This window comes from Heptranchias perlo, chromosome 8 (genome assembly GCF_035084215.1).
Source record: "Heptranchias perlo isolate sHepPer1 chromosome 8, sHepPer1.hap1, whole genome shotgun sequence".
In the NCBI taxonomy this organism is placed as follows: Eukaryota; Metazoa; Chordata; class Chondrichthyes; order Hexanchiformes; family Hexanchidae; genus Heptranchias; species Heptranchias perlo.
In genome coordinates, this window is record NC_090332.1 from 32,401,599 (window position 1) to 32,418,610 (window position 17,012).

The 17,012-nt window shown below is 43.0% G+C and overlaps 1 protein-coding gene across 1 annotated transcript in view; it reads left to right on the plus strand.

Moving 5' to 3' along the window:
• Window positions 1–16,567, plus strand: part of LOC137324522 (spermatogenesis-associated protein 7 homolog) — a 97,866-nt gene extending 81,299 nt beyond the window's left edge. The window contains exon 11 of the mRNA XM_067988908.1: window positions 16,186–16,567. Coding sequence (XP_067845009.1) covers window positions 16,186–16,347 — 162 coding nt within the window. The 3' untranslated portion in view covers window positions 16,348–16,567. The remainder of the gene's footprint in view (window positions 1–16,185) is intronic.
• The last annotated feature ends 445 nt before the right edge of the window (window positions 16,568–17,012 follow it).

The following is a 17,012-nucleotide window of genomic DNA, read 5'->3' on the forward strand; positions in this document are numbered from 1 at the left end:
TAATTTAACCCTTCAAGCCCTGGTATCATTTTGGTAAATCTGCGTTGTATCCCCTCTAAGGCCAATATATCCTTCCTGAGGTTTTGTGCCCAGAACTGAACTCAATACTCCAGTTGGGGTCTGACCAAGGCTCTGTACAACTGAAGCATCACTTCCTCCCCTTTGTATTCCAACCCCCTTAAGATAAAGGCCTACATTCCATTAGCCTTTTTGATTACTTTCTGTACTTGTGCACTAGCTTTTAGTGATTTGTGTACCTGGGCACCCAAATCCTTTTGCTCCTCCACAGTTTCTAGTCTCTCGTCATTTAGAAAATATTCCGATCTTTATTTCTTGGATCCAAAGTAGATGACCTCACACTTCCTCACATTAAACTCCATCTGCCACAGATTCCCCACTTCCCACTCACTTAATCTGTCTATGTCCTATGTAACTTCCTGCTCCCATCTACACAACTTGCTTGGGGCTAATTTGGGCTGCGTAGCGCCTATTGTGTAGGTGCAACGCGGACTCCTAAGCCACAAGAATGGCATCTGAGATGCGCGCATGACATGCACAGGACGCCATCTTGGTAAAGGCGTTTGCACACATGCATCTAACGAATGCCGGTAGCATGTAAAGTAGGGAGATTATGACATTATTCAGTGTGCAACGCTGATTTGAAGCAGCTGGCGCCATTTTCGAACTCCCCGCTCCAGCCTATGCACTGTCCCAACCTCGCACAGCTGAACAGGAGTTAAAGGGCATGAAGGACCCCCCCCCCACCAGCACTATTTCAAGGGAGCATGCAGGAGTTACAGATTAGTTGCTGGATTAGTTATTCTGGCTGCTGATACAATTGTGGGTGTTTGTGGAAGTTTCCTATACTTGGAGAAAGTTACAATATTATATAGAGAGCGGTCTGGCTGGTCGTGCAGTACTGTTAGTGGCATTTAAAATAGTGTGCTGAACAAGGTTGCTTCCAGACATAGGTGGCCTGCTAGGGCTTCCTCCGGGAATTGAAAATGACTAGGAGCATGCAAAGAGGCCATGCAGAGCAGGACAAGCTGCCAGAAAAGGGAGGAGGAAGCGCAGGGCACTCAGCAGGAGGCCATATCCAATGAGGGTCTTCAGGGACCGATTCTCTTACCTCAACTTCAGCGAAGATCAGCGCATCTGATGGCTACAGTTTACGAAAGAGGTCGTGACTGAAACTTGTCAACTGCTGCAGCCACAGCTGCAGCCTCAGTGTAGGGCAAGGACAGCATTGTGGTTGCCAAGGTACCGATGCGCTTAATTTTTATGGCTCTGGCTCCTTTCAGGCTATTGCTAGAGATATAAGCAACATCTCGCAGTTTGCAGTGCACTGCTGTATAAGGAAGGTCACGGAGGCACTGTATGTACTCAGAAACAGGTTCATCACGTTCCCTCATGACAGAGACAAGCAGCAGGAGCAAGCACAAGGGTTTGCTCTTATTGCAGGCTTCCCAATGGTGCAGGGTGCCATTGACTGCACGCTTATTGCCATGCGTGCTCCACATCTTAACTCGGCCATATTCATGAACAGAAAGGGATTCCACTCCCTCAATGTGCAGCTGGTGTGCAACCACGCGCAGCGCATCATGCAGGTCAGTGCCTGCCATCCTGGCAGCAATCATGATTCCTTCATTCTGCGGCAGTCTTCCGTGCTACCTATATTTCAACCAGCATGGCAAGTCAAAGGCTGGTTACTGGGCGACAAGGGTTATCCCCTCATGACTCTGGTCAGGAACGCACGCACACGTGTGCACAGCAGGCGTACAATGAGAGCCGTACTGCCACATGGAACATCATAGAGCACACCATAGACATCCTCAATCAATGCTTCCACTGCCTGGACCACTCTCGAGGAGCCCTGCAGTTGAGCGGCTATCAAGATTTGTCGTTGTATGCTGCATGCTGCACAACCTCGCCATTATGAGGGAACAGCCCTTGCCACCACCTATCCGGTGAGAACCTGTGCCAGAAGAAGAGGAGGAGGAGGCGGAGGAGGAGAAAGTGCAGCAGGAAGTGGAGGAAGAGGCAGGAAGGCAACAAGGTAAGTAGGCCCTGCCTGCCAGGACTCAGTATGATCAGCTGATTGATGAGCGATACCGGTAATCTTAACGACACCTCCCCATTCACGAACAATCCCACGCTCCTTACCTTTCCTCTCCCACATGACCATCAAATCGTCCCCTTATGATTACACATTGCTTCCTCCCTCAGCTCATCGCAGAAATGAAAACCGACACCAAATGCAAATTCAAATCCAAATTTATAAATTAATTCATATAATAATTCAAACAAAATGAGACTATTCACCCTGTTCATTCCCTTAGTGCCTATCTTTCGTGTGCCTTTACCTTTCCTAGTGCTCCTACAAGGCGCATCCCCAGTGGCTGGAGCATGGACGGTGGAAGGCTGCTGAACTTCAATTGAGGTGAGTGCAGATTGCCTTCGAGGATGACCTCGAGCAGCTCTGGGCCGAGAGGGGTTAGGAGCAGGAATGCTGTCATCCTGAGAGAGAACAGCAGGTTCGCGTTCCATGGCGCCACTGCCACTCTCCTGAGGCGGCGCCTCAACAACCCTGGTGATCTGCTGGAGAACAAATTACTGGACTGCTGTGAGGCCGTGGAAGCCTCAGAGCCACGTCCGCAGCAGTCTGAGCTTTCAAGGCAGCAATCTGAGCTCCAAAGCAGCAGCCAGACCTTTGATAGCAGATGTTTGTGCTGCAATGAAAGCTGTGACATCAGTCATCAGATGCTGTAACTTGGTTGGTTCTACGGGTATGCTGATGGAGGTGACCACCCATTCCATGTGGAAAAGGATGGGCTCCAAGCTCTGCGCAAAGCCCTGTGCCAAGTTGGAGCTGGACAATGATAAACAGCACTCTCTCCTCCATGGGGGTGAGGACGTGTAAGTGTGCCTGTCCTCTCCCAGGTCTTTCCGGCTACCTCCTGTTATGCGCCACCTTCTCCTGCAAGAAAGAGGGAAGTGTGTCAGTGAATGTCCTGCAAGATGTTTGGGTGATGTGGCTGTCATGGTTGAATAGCTGCCAGTGTGTGTGACCTGTGAGTTGTGGGTGTGCGGCTTGCAAGAGTGGTACTATGTGAGGGTCGGGTGCAGCATCTGATTTGAAGAGCTGCGTACTGATGGAAAGAATTTCTTGGTAGGTGGGTGACGAGGGGTGTAGTGCGTGGAGCAGTGGACGAGGTTAATGGTGCAGTTGGTACGATATGCCACTTAACAGTTGAAGTCACTCACCTTGACCACTTGTGTCAAATCATTGAACTTCTTCCTGCACTGTATCCATGTGCATGGTGCGATGCTCCTGGCATTCACCTCGTGCCACTTCCTCCCTCCGCCTCCTCAGCATATGTCTGAAGGGCCGCCTGCCCCCTACAGATAAAGGATGCCCCTCCATGCCTCCACTTCTTGAACCAAGGCCTCTAGTGCACCGTCCAAGAACTTGGGTGCATGTTCTCTCGCAGGCCCAGCCATTCTTCAGTATATTCCAGAACAGTTAGTTGCCACATCAATTCCAGGTCTCCCTGCAGCCACAGTGCACCTCCTCTTTAAGAGGTGCAGGCCGCCTTTATGTTGTGCTAGCCATTCCTGATTTCCCCACCTGTTTCTTTTAATACCCTAGGGTGGAAACCATCAGGTCCTGCCGATTTGTTTACCTTAAGTCCATTTATTTTCTCCATTACCATTTTTTAAACCTACATTAAATCTACTCAGGTCCTCCCCTTGACTTACTTTTAGGTTTCCTTGTACTGCTGGTATTTTGTCCTCTTCCTCCACTGTGAAAACGGATACAAAGTACTAATTTAACAGTATTTAAACTAAGCAAATGACAGAATGCTTAGTCTCCATCAGAAGAGAAAAGAAGAGAAAGCTGAAATTAAATTAAGCGGATAGGAAGAAAATAATAACTAAAATGCTTCTTATTGGCTAAAGGTTCATAAATAGTATCATTATCCATCTACTTAAATGGTCAATTTAAACTATAATTATTCAGCTTGACCAAATGGCATATTTTTCAATTCTTTATGCAAACCCTAACTGCCATATTAGTATTAGTATAAATACAAGGTGATATTTTTCCAAATAAATAATATGTCCTGTACCACATTTTACTTTATATAAACTCCTCTCACCAAACTGTAGCCATAAAACCAGCTGTGGTTCCTATAAAAAATGTTTTTGATTCCAGGAGGCAAATTAACAATTGCCAATGTAGCTCCCAGATGGAAAGTACGATTCTTGAGCTAAGCTAATTTTCTTTCAGAAGCTAAATCTGCTTTTTCCAACGTGTGACAAATCTTTCTGACAACTTTCTTTCCTTGGAACTAAATCAAGCAGCACAGTTGGCATGTGACTGATAACTAGAAATAACCAGTCAGACGTAGTATGAAGACATAAGTAACATTGTCAGTTTCAAAACAATCTGCTCATGCACGGCAGGATTCTTAAGCATAGGCCGTGTATGACATTTCAAAAATCTGTTAAATGTCAAAGAGGAATAAAGTATGTACAGAATAATATAGATAATAAGCAATTACAAGGTAGCAAATACATCAAGCTACCATCACAAACCATGGAAACAAAACTTCAACAGTGCCTTTTAGTCACTCCATAATCTTTTTAATTTTAAATAATGTACGCAGTACATGTTATTCAGTTATATGATTCAGTAGTTTAGTCTTTACAGTCTGTTCCATTGATGTTCATTGACAGCTTTGCTACCAACAATGACAACAACAACTTGCATTTATATAGTGCCTTTAATGTAGTAAAACGCCCAAGGCGCTTCACAGGAGCGTTATGAAACAAAATTTAGCACCGAGTCACATAAGGAGATATTAGGACAGGTGAGCAGTAGGCTTTAAGGAGTATCTTAAATGAGGAGAGAGAGGTAGAGAGACAGAGAGCTTTAGGAAGGGAATTCCAGAACATAGGGCCTGGGCAGCTGAAGGCACGGCCGCCAATGGTGGAGCGATTAAAATCGGATGCGTAAAAGGCCAGAATTGGAGGAGCGTAGAGATCTCGGAGGGTTGTAGGGCTGGAGGAGGTTACAGAGATAGGGAGGGACAAGGCCACTGAGGGATTTGAAAACAAGGATAAGATTTTTAAAATCAAGGCGTTACCGGACTGGGAGCCGATGTAGGTCAGCGAGCCCAGGGGTGAGCGGGACTTGGTGCGAGTTAGGATATGGGCAGCAGAGTTTTTAATGAGCTCAAGGTTATGAAGGGTGGAAGAAGGGAGGCCGGCCAGGAGTGCATTGGAATAGTCAAGTCTAGAGGTAACAAAGGCATGGATGAGGGTTTCGGCAGCAGAAAAGCTGAGGCAGGGGCGGGGATGGGCGATATTACGGAGGTGGAAGTAGGCGGTCTTGGTGATGGAGCGGATATGTGGTCGGAAGCTCATCTCAGGGTCAGATAGTTTGCCAAGGTTGCGAACGGTCTGGTTCTTAGAAGACGAGTGTTGTGCAGAAATAGTACGGGTATAAAAGTAGAACACAGATTAATAATATTTGTCCTGAAGAGTCACAGCATCAAATGACAGACACAGCCTGAACACCTCTGGCCGAATTGATTGCTTAACCAGACTGCATCACTGCTTAAGTGTTTGTTGAATTAATACCACTTAATGCAGTATGGCATTTCCATTAATGTGCAAATGATTCACTTACCTGAAGATGTGTTTCCCAAACTCTTTAGATAAATTGTATCCCATAATAATTGTGGCATAACGACGTGTTATTTTTAGAAAGTAGTTGGAGACTAATGCCTAAAGAATGGATACACACACACACACCATTCTTTGAACAAAATGGATTATGCTATTTGAGCCAAAACTTTGAAAATATTGGCCCTGATTTTAACGGGGGTGGTGGGGGCTGGGTACAGTACACGGGAGACCAGGGACGATGGGGCCCAGCCGATCTTAATGGCCGAACCTCATTACCATTAATTTTCTTGATGACTCGCCCGAACCTGGCCAGATCCATTACCTGGCCAGCAAGCGGGAGCGGGAATTCAGTGACTGGAGGTGCAGCTGGGAACCCAGGTAAGTGGTGAAGGGTGGGGGTGGGGGGGGTGGGTGCAGGTCAGAATGCAATCGAGGGGAGGGGGAGCCCAGGGCAGAGGAGGCCCAAGGACTCCTTGTGAGGAGCATTCCTGCCCATTCCTGGCCCGCTGCCTTCTTGCGGGTGTCCCGCGCGCCTGCTCAAAAGAATAGGTTAACATCGGGACACAACGGGAAGGCAGCAGGATAAGACTGGGTAACTGACTGCCCTCATTTTAACTGCCCCCTCCTCCTCCACCCCGCCTCCATCCAGTTTCTGCCAGGAGGGGTAGTTACAATCGGGCCCATTGCCTCCTAAACTGTATGCTGTGGCTTTCGTTCTACACAGTTAAATGAAATGCCCTGTGGGAATCAGCCTGTTCAAGCAAGCATAATTTGTGACTATGGATCTCAGACAGATGCTTGCATTTGGTATGGATTTCCTCCAACAGTAACAGATGGACAATAATTTTTATGATAAAATCTACTAAACCTTAAATTGCAGCAGATGGATAATGTAAGTACTCAGCCAAGTCTAAACATTCTAGAGTAAGCTATCTGATATGGTATGCTTGAATTGTCTCTGGTGAAGTTACAGTAACTTTCACTGAAGCACTCAGTTGGGCTGAGATTAATATTTTGCAATATTATCTGCATTTTTCAGACATTCTTGTAATCATTGTTAGGTTATCCACTTGTCTAATTATGGTTCTGCTTGTCTAATTCTAGTTATCATATTAGAAATATTTTTCTGTCAAAGTACTCATTAGAACTTAAAAGGGAATCACCTTCATGAAGTTATTTGCCATACAATCTTAAAATGCAAAGTTATGAGTGATGACAAACCATATCAATATGTCACTTGCATATGATTTTCTCCCTCCTAAAACAAAAAATGATTTGCCAAGCACTTTTTCATGAAGGTAATGCACCTTTAAGGGTATGTTTTATATTTACTTGCTAGGTATAAGTACTTGATGTGTAAAATTTCAGTACATATCCACAGAGCTCAAACATACAGCAAAGTTCGTTGGGTAAAATTGTAATCGAGTTGGCTATCAGTTTTACATTTTTGTCAAATAAACAATCAAATTTCACATGGGACAGGCTTCACTCACTCACACTATTGAATATACTCCATAAATGACCAACAAGCTACTGAATTCAACATGTTCATTTAACAAACAAACTTGTGATCACATCACTTTTTTTCAGAAGAATGTAATACTCCCCCAAATGATAATTAATTCTGCAGGTTTTTAGTACATGTTCCTTTACTAATGACAATAACGGAAGGTAGATATCCATTGTCAAGTGCTGTCATTGAAACACTTAATGTAGTTTCTGGATGCATTCAGCCACTGAAAATGTCTTATTTTTATCCATATAAATATCTCTAACTTTTTGGCTAAACTCAAGCCAGGTTGATTTTGATCTCCCTTATCTTGCTGTGTGAATTCACATATATTGACAGAAATAAAAAGCAAATGAGTCAGCCTTGCAACTACATGTTAATACATGACGGATTCCTGCCCTGATGTCAATACATGCACATAGAAAAAAAATCTGAGTGAATGGGTTTTCCCACAGCATGCAATGCAATGGGGAAAATGGAAAATTGGTCATTGCACACCTACAGGCATATTTGTAAAGGAGTATAGTAAGGGGGCAAACTCACATTTTACATGTGATATTCCAAAAGTGAAATGAGAAAAATGTATGAGCTTGTACAGAATATTATAATGAATCAAACCATTCTGTAAACACAACAGACTGAATCTGAACTCGTGAACTCACTTGAATTTTAGTGAATTAATCGAACCAAGCCCCATTTCTTTGAGTTCAACTGAGACTTGACTACAATTTTTCTAAATGCTGGTTTTGTGCACCAGCAGAGCACTAGTCAGTTTGAGGGTAATTTTGACTTTGGGCAATAGTGTGAAACGGATGATATCGGATCAGCTGTCCGATATAATTCTGTCCCAATTTTAATTTCCATCGATGGAATATCGCCCGTTTTACACTATCGCCGAAAGTCAAAATCACCCCCTTTACGTGCACTGACTACCAAATGTTTTGATGATTCTTAGTAGAAAAGGATGACATTGAGCACTATTATTGAGATTCCCTTCAAACATGCATTTCTTGAATTAAAAAACAGAAATGTAAGCCCGATTTTAACCAGAAGCAGGAATCAGGAGGGCAATTTTAACACTCATCTGCATGCAGCCAGTAAGCTGCTGTCTGAAACAGGCAGGAAGAGGCAGCTGGCTGGGGGGGTGGGAGTGGAATTTCAGATGGCAGGAGCCCGCCGGCCAGCATTAAATGAATGGTCGCAGGCAACTAGGTAAGTCACGGGGAGGGGGTTTCGGGAGCATCTCACGAGAGGGAAGGAGGGGAAGCGTGGGGCAGAGGAGGCCTAAATATTCTTGCTCCTCCAGGCCCCACAGGGAAAGTTAAAAAAAAACCTATTTGGGCCTCTTCTGGCCACGGATGTTCTTCCCACTATCTTCACCTGGCGGGAAAGCCAAAAGCCTTCCCCGCTCAAGCCACAGTTTAAATTGCAGTCGGGGATTGATGACATCATCGGACACCAATCTGCATATTTAAATTCACAAGGTTCCCACCTGCTTTGGGCAGGCGCCTCATCCGCCTGTAGAACCCTGCAGGTTAATACTGGATACGGCGGGTAAGAATCGAGTTCCAAGAGGGTAAGTAACCTGCTTATTTTTACACTTCTGCCAGGCGGGTAGAGTTAAAATTGAAATATATTACTAAGACAGCAGAGTAAAGATATAAATGCAGAGGTTATGATTTATGATGGAACATTTGGCTTCTATGCTAACTCCATAATAGATTTAATGATTCTTTTGCCATTTATTACTGTAAGTCATTTTATGATCAGCAGCATATAACCAGTTTGTGTAAATTACAACCAGATCATTTATGAAGGTTAATTTTAGAAATGGACAGAATACATTTGGGCTATTTTGAGGCATGAAGTATTTATAGGGGAGATACAGCAGTAGAAGATTTTTGCAATGAGCACTTTATTTGAATTACCTACTTAAAACTGATGAGTTCACTAAAATATAAAATAAGTTAAGTGGTATTTCTTCTGATGAGGTTACTACAAGTTCACCTCAGGTATAAAGATAGCATTGGGCATGTAGCTATTTTTAAATATGAAGACCAGCTTGAGAAAGGATGATACAGCTTTAATAGTGCTGCCTCATTTTATTTTATGTGTGACATATTGTAGAATCACAGAAATTACAGGACAGAAAAAGGCATTCAGCCCATCACACCTCTGCCAATGCTATCTCTTTAATTGAAACTATCTACTCTAACACCATTTTCCTGCCTTTTCTCCATAACTTCATGTTTGAACCTCTCTGATTAGGCTTCCGCCATGCCACACTTGAAACGGCCAAACCAAAGTCTCAAATGGCATCCTCTGTGACTGTGACCGTGATGCATTATCCCTCCTCGTTCTCCTCGACTTCTGACCCAGTCAACCATACCGTCCTCCTCCAGTGCCTTTCCTCTGTTGTCCAGTTCAATGCAACTGCCCTCACTTGGTTTCACTCTTACCGACACAATCCGAGCTACAGCATTTCCAGCATTGCCTTCTCTTCCCTACTCCACAATGTTATCTCCAGAGTATCCCAAGAATATATCCTTGTCCCCAACATCTTACTCATTTACATGCTGCCGCTTGTCAGCATCATCCACAGACAGAGTCAACTTCCACAAGCATGCTGCGGACACCCGTTCTACTTTTCCACCACCTCGCTCGACTCCTTCACTGCCTCTGTGTTGTCAAACTGCTTGACCGCTATCCAGTCTTGGATGAGCTGCAATTTCCTTCAGTTAAACATTGGGAAGACTAAAGCCATTATTTTTGGCCCTGCCACAAACTCAGTACCCTTGCCACCAATTCCACCCCCTCTCCAGCAATTGTATCAGGCTGAACAAGACTGCTCACAACCTTAGCATCCTATTAGACTTTGAACTGAGCTTCTGACCTTATATTCTCTCCATCAAATGACCCTCTACTTCCACCTCTGTAACATCACCTACGTCTATCTCTACCTTATCCCAGCTACTGCTGCAGCCCTCATCCATGCCTTTGTCATCTCCAGACTTGATTATTCTAATGCTCTCCTAGCCAACCTTCCATCCTCCAACCTTTGTAAACTTCAGTTCATCCGAAACTCTGCTGCCAATATCTTATCCCACACCAGCCGTCACTGACCTAAATTGGCTTCCAGTTTCTCACAGCTCAAATTTTAAATTCTTATCCTGTGTTTAAATCCCTTCATAGCCTCGGTCCTGCCTATCTGTTTAACCTCCTACATCTATAACCCCCCCCTCGCATCCAAGTCTCCATTCCTCAGAATCTGAACTAATGCATCCCCACCTTTTTCCAACCATTGCTATCAGTGCCGTCAGCCACCTAGGCAACACACTCTGGAATTCCTTCCCTAAACACCCCTCCCCCGCCTCTCCACATCCCTGTCCTCCTTTAAGACCCTCCTTAATAGCCAGCTCTTAGAACAAGCTTTTGGTTACACGTTCTAATATCTCCATCTCTGGCTTAGCATCCATTTGTTTATGATTGTGTTTCTGTAAGTCCCTACGTTAAATGTGCTACTGTATATAAATGCCAAATTCCCACTGAAGAGAACTGGACATTTTGTTTGCTGTTTTTAGACCTAGCAAACTAGGAGGTCCAAAAGTTAGGTAAAAGATCTCTGAATAAAGATCTTGGTCCCAAATGTGCTCCAAGGTTCTGCCGACAGGAGTCCAGCAGTACCCACTGGAAAAAAATCAGAGACCAGGTTAAACCAGGACCGAGCTGGATCCAGAAGTTCCTGGTCTGGGAAAATTTTCTTGGAACCTGTTACACCACATCCTTGCCCATTTTTCCCCCAGATGTATTTTCTGTCACTACTTCTGTTGAATACTGAAAGTGCCTACCCAAGTATGGATGGGCATATTCTAGTAAGGCATTGTAACATTTTATGGGTTTTATGCTAGAGATTGCACTCAGGTTCAGCATTATCAACCACTCTTGTAAATGGACCTCACGTTCCCTTCAATCTAGTGTATGGCTTCACCTGACCAATATCTAACTAAAGGATAGCGAGACCGAGTGATCAAACAATGAACCCTTGTTATTGTACACTGACTTACTAGAGTGTATCATTTGCTGCCATGTGATGTCATCTTCATAGGTAGATATACACTCCTATCAGATCCAGACTCTGGCTTTAAACCAATAAACATTTCATTTTAGCACAGGCCAGGTAAATGAATTCAATTCAGGTCAAAACAGTATGTGGTAGATTTTGGTCTTTACCACCTGGACGGGGCAGAGCATAGAGAAGAACATTTTACAGGAAGGATCACACGCCCTTTACAGAACCCGCCAGATTTTCCTTCCACTAATTTGAATGGAATGAAAATCAGACGGGTTCTGTTACTGGTGTGAGATCCTCCTTGCAAGCTTTTCCCTTCTACACTCTGACAGGTGATAGTTAATGCCCAAGGAATAAATACAAAGATCTATCCCTGTGTTACTTTAACTATAAACTTTTACTATTCTCCTCGATATATCAAAATAATAAAAGCACTTGTCCATGAGCCACCTTTCAACAGAGCCAGTTCCCTGAAAACAGTTGCTCAGTTCTTACGTGGTGCAATATAGCTACAGAGCCAAACAGCCCAGACCTTCTGCTGGCTTCAGATTATATAGACTGACTTCTGAAGTAAACCCACTCACAAAAGAATCATTCCAAATCCTTTGAAGGTGTTCCGAGACAAAGCTCATTCACAAAAAACTACCTTTCTTGTAATTCAGTTAGAGGGTTAGCCATTCTTTAACAATGGCAAAGATATTTGTCCCCCAGTTCATGTATGTGTGATAATTGGAACACACTGCTTCACCCAACCAGCCATCAGATACCATAAAACAGTTACAACCCAATATCTCTGTATTCAATCAACATTAGCATTCTAAAACCACCCTTTGTTTGACAGAAACCAGTCACATTTCAGATACATATCACAAGATAATTACTGATGAGTGAGGCGATTCAGGCCATCTTAGTTCATTCATCCAGAAAGACCCTACATTCCCCAATTGCAGCATCTAACTGTATCTTAAATTATTCCAGGATTTTCATCTCCACTACTCTATCAGTAAATACATTCCATGTGTTGATCACTGCTTTAAATTTTGAACCAGTGTCCCCTTATCCTAATCTGTTCACTAGTGCTGTGTAGCTGTGTATTTCACCCAGTTTACTCCCTTCTGGCTCATCCCCTAAAACCCCCAGGATGGATATATCTGAGCTGGTGCTTGGGAGGGATAGTGAATGATGCTCTGTGATGTGACCTGTTGGATGCACTTGGGCCTCCTCTTTTTCCTCAAGCAAATCCAGAGAAAGAAAAAAGGAATAAAGGTTACAATGGTGTCCTGGTAAGCAGACTTAATATCTAACTTATAGTAAAAAGGGTGACAGTGTACAGGGCTTCATGAAATGTCTTGCTGAACTTAATGAGGAATACATTTGCATGAAAAAGACAAGCAGAAGTTTCTCACAAACCTGGAGCAGGCTCCTAGACTCCTACTTCTCCATCTCTGGCTCCCTGCCACAGAGCTTCTTTCTGCTAAGGGTAAGTATTCATAGGTTTGCGGGGCCACCATCTGTCGCAGTTCTCTTTCTGTTGTTATGGGCTATCTTCTTGAAAGACAGTGCAAAAAGTGAGAATTTGCTATGGCTACCAATAAATGTATGATGTCAGTATGTAGCCCATTATGAGTTTGATGATATGTGCATGCAACAGGCATGTTACAAATTACACGGGACCATCAATCATGGAATACGTGTAGGAATCCGAGAGAAGGATTAGTTCCAGGTGAAGGCTGGGACAGTTAGAAGGCACCTGACTGCTTCATGGGCATTCATGGTAAGCATTTAAAGTGCTTTAAGGGAGTGGGAGAGGAGATAACTGTAAGTGGAGGACATGCTTTGTACAGTGCATGAGTAGAAGTTTTGGGTGGTTTCTTGTTCCTTATCTGACATAGTATGGTTCTTGAACTTCTTACTGCACTAGTTCCATGTCTGTGGAGTGATGGAATTGACAGTGAGGGATGTGGCGTTTGGAAGTGTCGTACTGTAGGAACTTACATTTCTATAGCATTCCTCATATACAGTAGGCACTGAGCAGGAGAAAGGGGAAAAGGTTGGTGCGGAGTCAAGATAAGATCAAAAAGAGTTTTGTACGTGACATTTGCATTGGATTGGCTCACATCTAAAATAGATAAAAGAAATAAAGCTAATCATTTCCTTTTAGTTTCTGCTGAGCTTGGTATCCTGGCCTCTTCCCAAGGGGAGACGCTAAGTATTTACAAGCAGCTGCCAATATAGAGATAAACATTTCTGAACAATAGCAATCAACACCTAATTTCCCTCAGGATGTCCCTACTTATTGCACTTCCCATGGGCAGCAGTTGAGCAGTGAGCTTAAATCGATATGCACACTTCTATCTTAGTAGCAAAACATCACAGCCATGGTGAAGACCACAGATTGCCCATGAACAATGCCACAAGAAGTTAGTTAGAATACATATCGTGGAATAATATTTGTAATTTAACACTATTGATTCAGAGCTTTTCATATCGGGAATTTGGGTGTGGAGGTCAGTGCTCCGATTGGTGGACCCGTCGATTTCACGGCCATTAATTAATTCAATCACTAAATATTACCCCTGCATAGAAACAAATGGCAATGAGTCGCTTCAAATCAGATATAGAAATCTTTGGGTTCTGACAAGGCTCTTTGAGAACAAACTTCCTAAAACTCAATCTCAGTTTCTAAAGTTATTGTAGCATTAACCAGGATATAAAATAAGGATGTATTTTCTCCCTTCCCAAAATATTCAATTATTATTGGATATAAAGTATGAAAAAAAATCATAATTCGTTAAATTAAGCCTATGCTTCATTTATGAGGAAATCATGTGAAACAATAAAGGTCTGAAGGAGTTTCCCTCATGCATTGTCAACCATTACTAAATACTAAATATGAAACAGTTGAGTCAAAGATCTTTATGTACACAAATTAACTGATGCCGACAGTAGCAATGCTCTTTATAGAGTTTTTTTTTGGCACAAATACAGCAGGACTATTGAAGGCATAGTGGAGCTTTTTTTTACTGATTGGTACAACAATAACGATTGGGTTTTTCAACACAACGGGACTGTAACTAATTATTTCTCAAAATGCAGGACTTTGGTAAATACCTGCACAGAGCTGTTGGAAAACTGTCAAAAATCATGTTATCAGGGCCATTGAAGTGACTGTTGGAAGCTGAGAAAAGTACCCTGCAGCTAATGCAGAATTTAAAGGTAGAAAATAACATGCAGGAACTTGCTTAAGATTTACATACATCTCTCTTGCCAAGAATGTGTTTACAACAGATGTCAATGACGACAGAAAGAAAATAAAGCTAACATATGAAGAGGTGGTGTTACGAAATATTACATAGCTGAAAAGTCTCTTAAAGAAACATTGTGATAGAAGCAGACCTTTCATCCTGCATCAAGTAGTGAAAATTTCTGTATAGATTTTTTGTAGAAGATAGGCTGTCCAGTGCATTTTGCCAGTAGCCTGGGGTGCTGGAAAATTGGTCTTATAAGCCATAGACTCACTAGGGATGATTTTCCTCTCTGTAAGGGGCTGAACCTCCAAACCCCTGTCCCCTTCCAAGAAGAATGTTATCAGGAGAGTGGAGCCAAGGACGCGGACTACTTCACTGGGAATTCTCTCAGCCTGGCTCATTTGGGATCCAGTGGATCTCTGGAGGTCATATGCCAAGCGAGTCAGGGAGGTGAAAATGGGCCCTACCATTGGACCCCCAAAGAAAGGACTCATTTTTTTTTAAAAACAGATGAGCCCCCTTAGTCAGGGGGCTAAGGAAGATATGGCCAGGCTAGGGGGAAGAGGGGCCTGTGCAACTCGCCTGCAAATGGCAGACTGGCAGCAGATGTCTGGCGGTATGGGGCAGGCAGGTGCCAGAGTGACACTAGCACCTGCCTGCCCCATGCAAATGAGCCCTCCCAATGACCCTGCAAACTGTGGAGTCTGTGCTAGAAGGCACTGCTGGGCACGATCCCAGTGTAATCGCCAGGAAGGTGTCCCACAGAATGTCAGGGGGAAAAAAAATGATGTAAAAAATCCAGATATTCCCATGCATGATTTCCTTGCTTTTTGGTCAGGAAAGTGCTATTAGCTTAATTTTAACTAGAAAATCACGAAGGCTGCGAATCAATTGTATTGACTTCCACAATATGAAAGGTCATCGACCTGGAATGTTAGCCCTATATTCCTCTCTCCACAGATGCTGAATGTTTCTTGTATTTTCTGTTCTTAATTCAGAATTTGCAGGATCTGCAGTATTTTGCTTTTTATATTGACTTCCACATCCGATTGTCCAATCTGTCCTCCTGTCAAGTGAGGTTCCGTGCTAGGAACACTAGCCCATAAAATTTATTCCAATGCGTCCTAACCTCAATCTCAGAACACTATTATTCCAGTAAGATATTTTTCCATTTGCCACAACAGCCAACCTTTGGCCCCTTTGAGTGCAATTCCCATTGAGTTATCAGCGTATGCCCACACATGAATTGAGATTGCCCATACTCCTTTCATGTAGGACCCTTACACCCATAAGTGCCAGGTCTCAAAATGTTAAAGGCGGTGCTATGGGCACTAACTCGTAAAATTTACCCCATTGCTACAGAGAGCTAGAGCCTTACTCTGCAACTAACTGTATAATATCTGACTTGGGGTTTTTGAAATTGACATTCAGTGCCTGAAATAGAAAGTGTTTGGTTCCCTAGCACCATCCCTTACAGTGATGAGCACATAATAATCCTAAAAATAACTAGGTGGATTTGGAGAAACAAATTGATATTTCAAGCTTTGCAATAGCCTTTTCCCCAGAATAATGGAATGGTGTACTCTGTTCACTGATAGGCATGTAGACATACTGTATAGAAAATGGATAAAAGCTAAATCAAACATTTCTTTACCTTTTTGTAGGGTAAGCTGAAAAATATGCTGCAAAACCTGAGAAATGAGCTACAAACAGATCCAACTGTTAGCTACTCTGAATACAGTACAACAGCACAGAAACCCCTGCTGAATGGCAAACATCCTACAGAACACATACTCTATGTTAAACAAGGAACCAATCCTATTTAAAGTTGATCACAAAGGAAAACATGATTGGAGAACACTGAATGAGAACTCAAGCTTATCTGAAAATGAAAATAACAGTCCAAAAATGAATGAGGTTGAAAACCTGAGGAAGACACTGGCCACAATGCTCTCGACTGCAGATCAAGACTCTTATTTACATAAATCCTTTCAAATAACGTGCTTTTGTTTCTTTTAGTTTAAACAAAAAGAAAAATAGCAAGGATGCGCCACACATCACCTATCAAGATCACAGTGTTTTAAAAGCTATCCTAGATGACCAGCAGTGTTCTATCAGCTGGTTCAGGATGTATTGCAAAAAACAGTTATTCAGCTTTTATATTACATTGGCATTCTTCATTATCATTTCTCTGCTCTTTAGGTATCCACCCCATTTGTTACTTATCAATCTCCAGTAGTGATTAGGTGGACAAAATTCCTGCTCCTGAGTCTGTACCAATGCAACTCTGAGAAGAAATCAGAAGGTGCTTTTAAGCAACCAAGGTGATTCATCTTCCAGTTATCTCTCTTTGTGAAAACATAATAAGACTCTACTTTGATGGCCCGGCTACAGTTGAGAATTTGACATGTGAGAATTGAGGGACTTCAGGTTTATTATTTTAATAATTCTTCCCCATACCACACAACAAAGCACACAAAACATCCTCAAA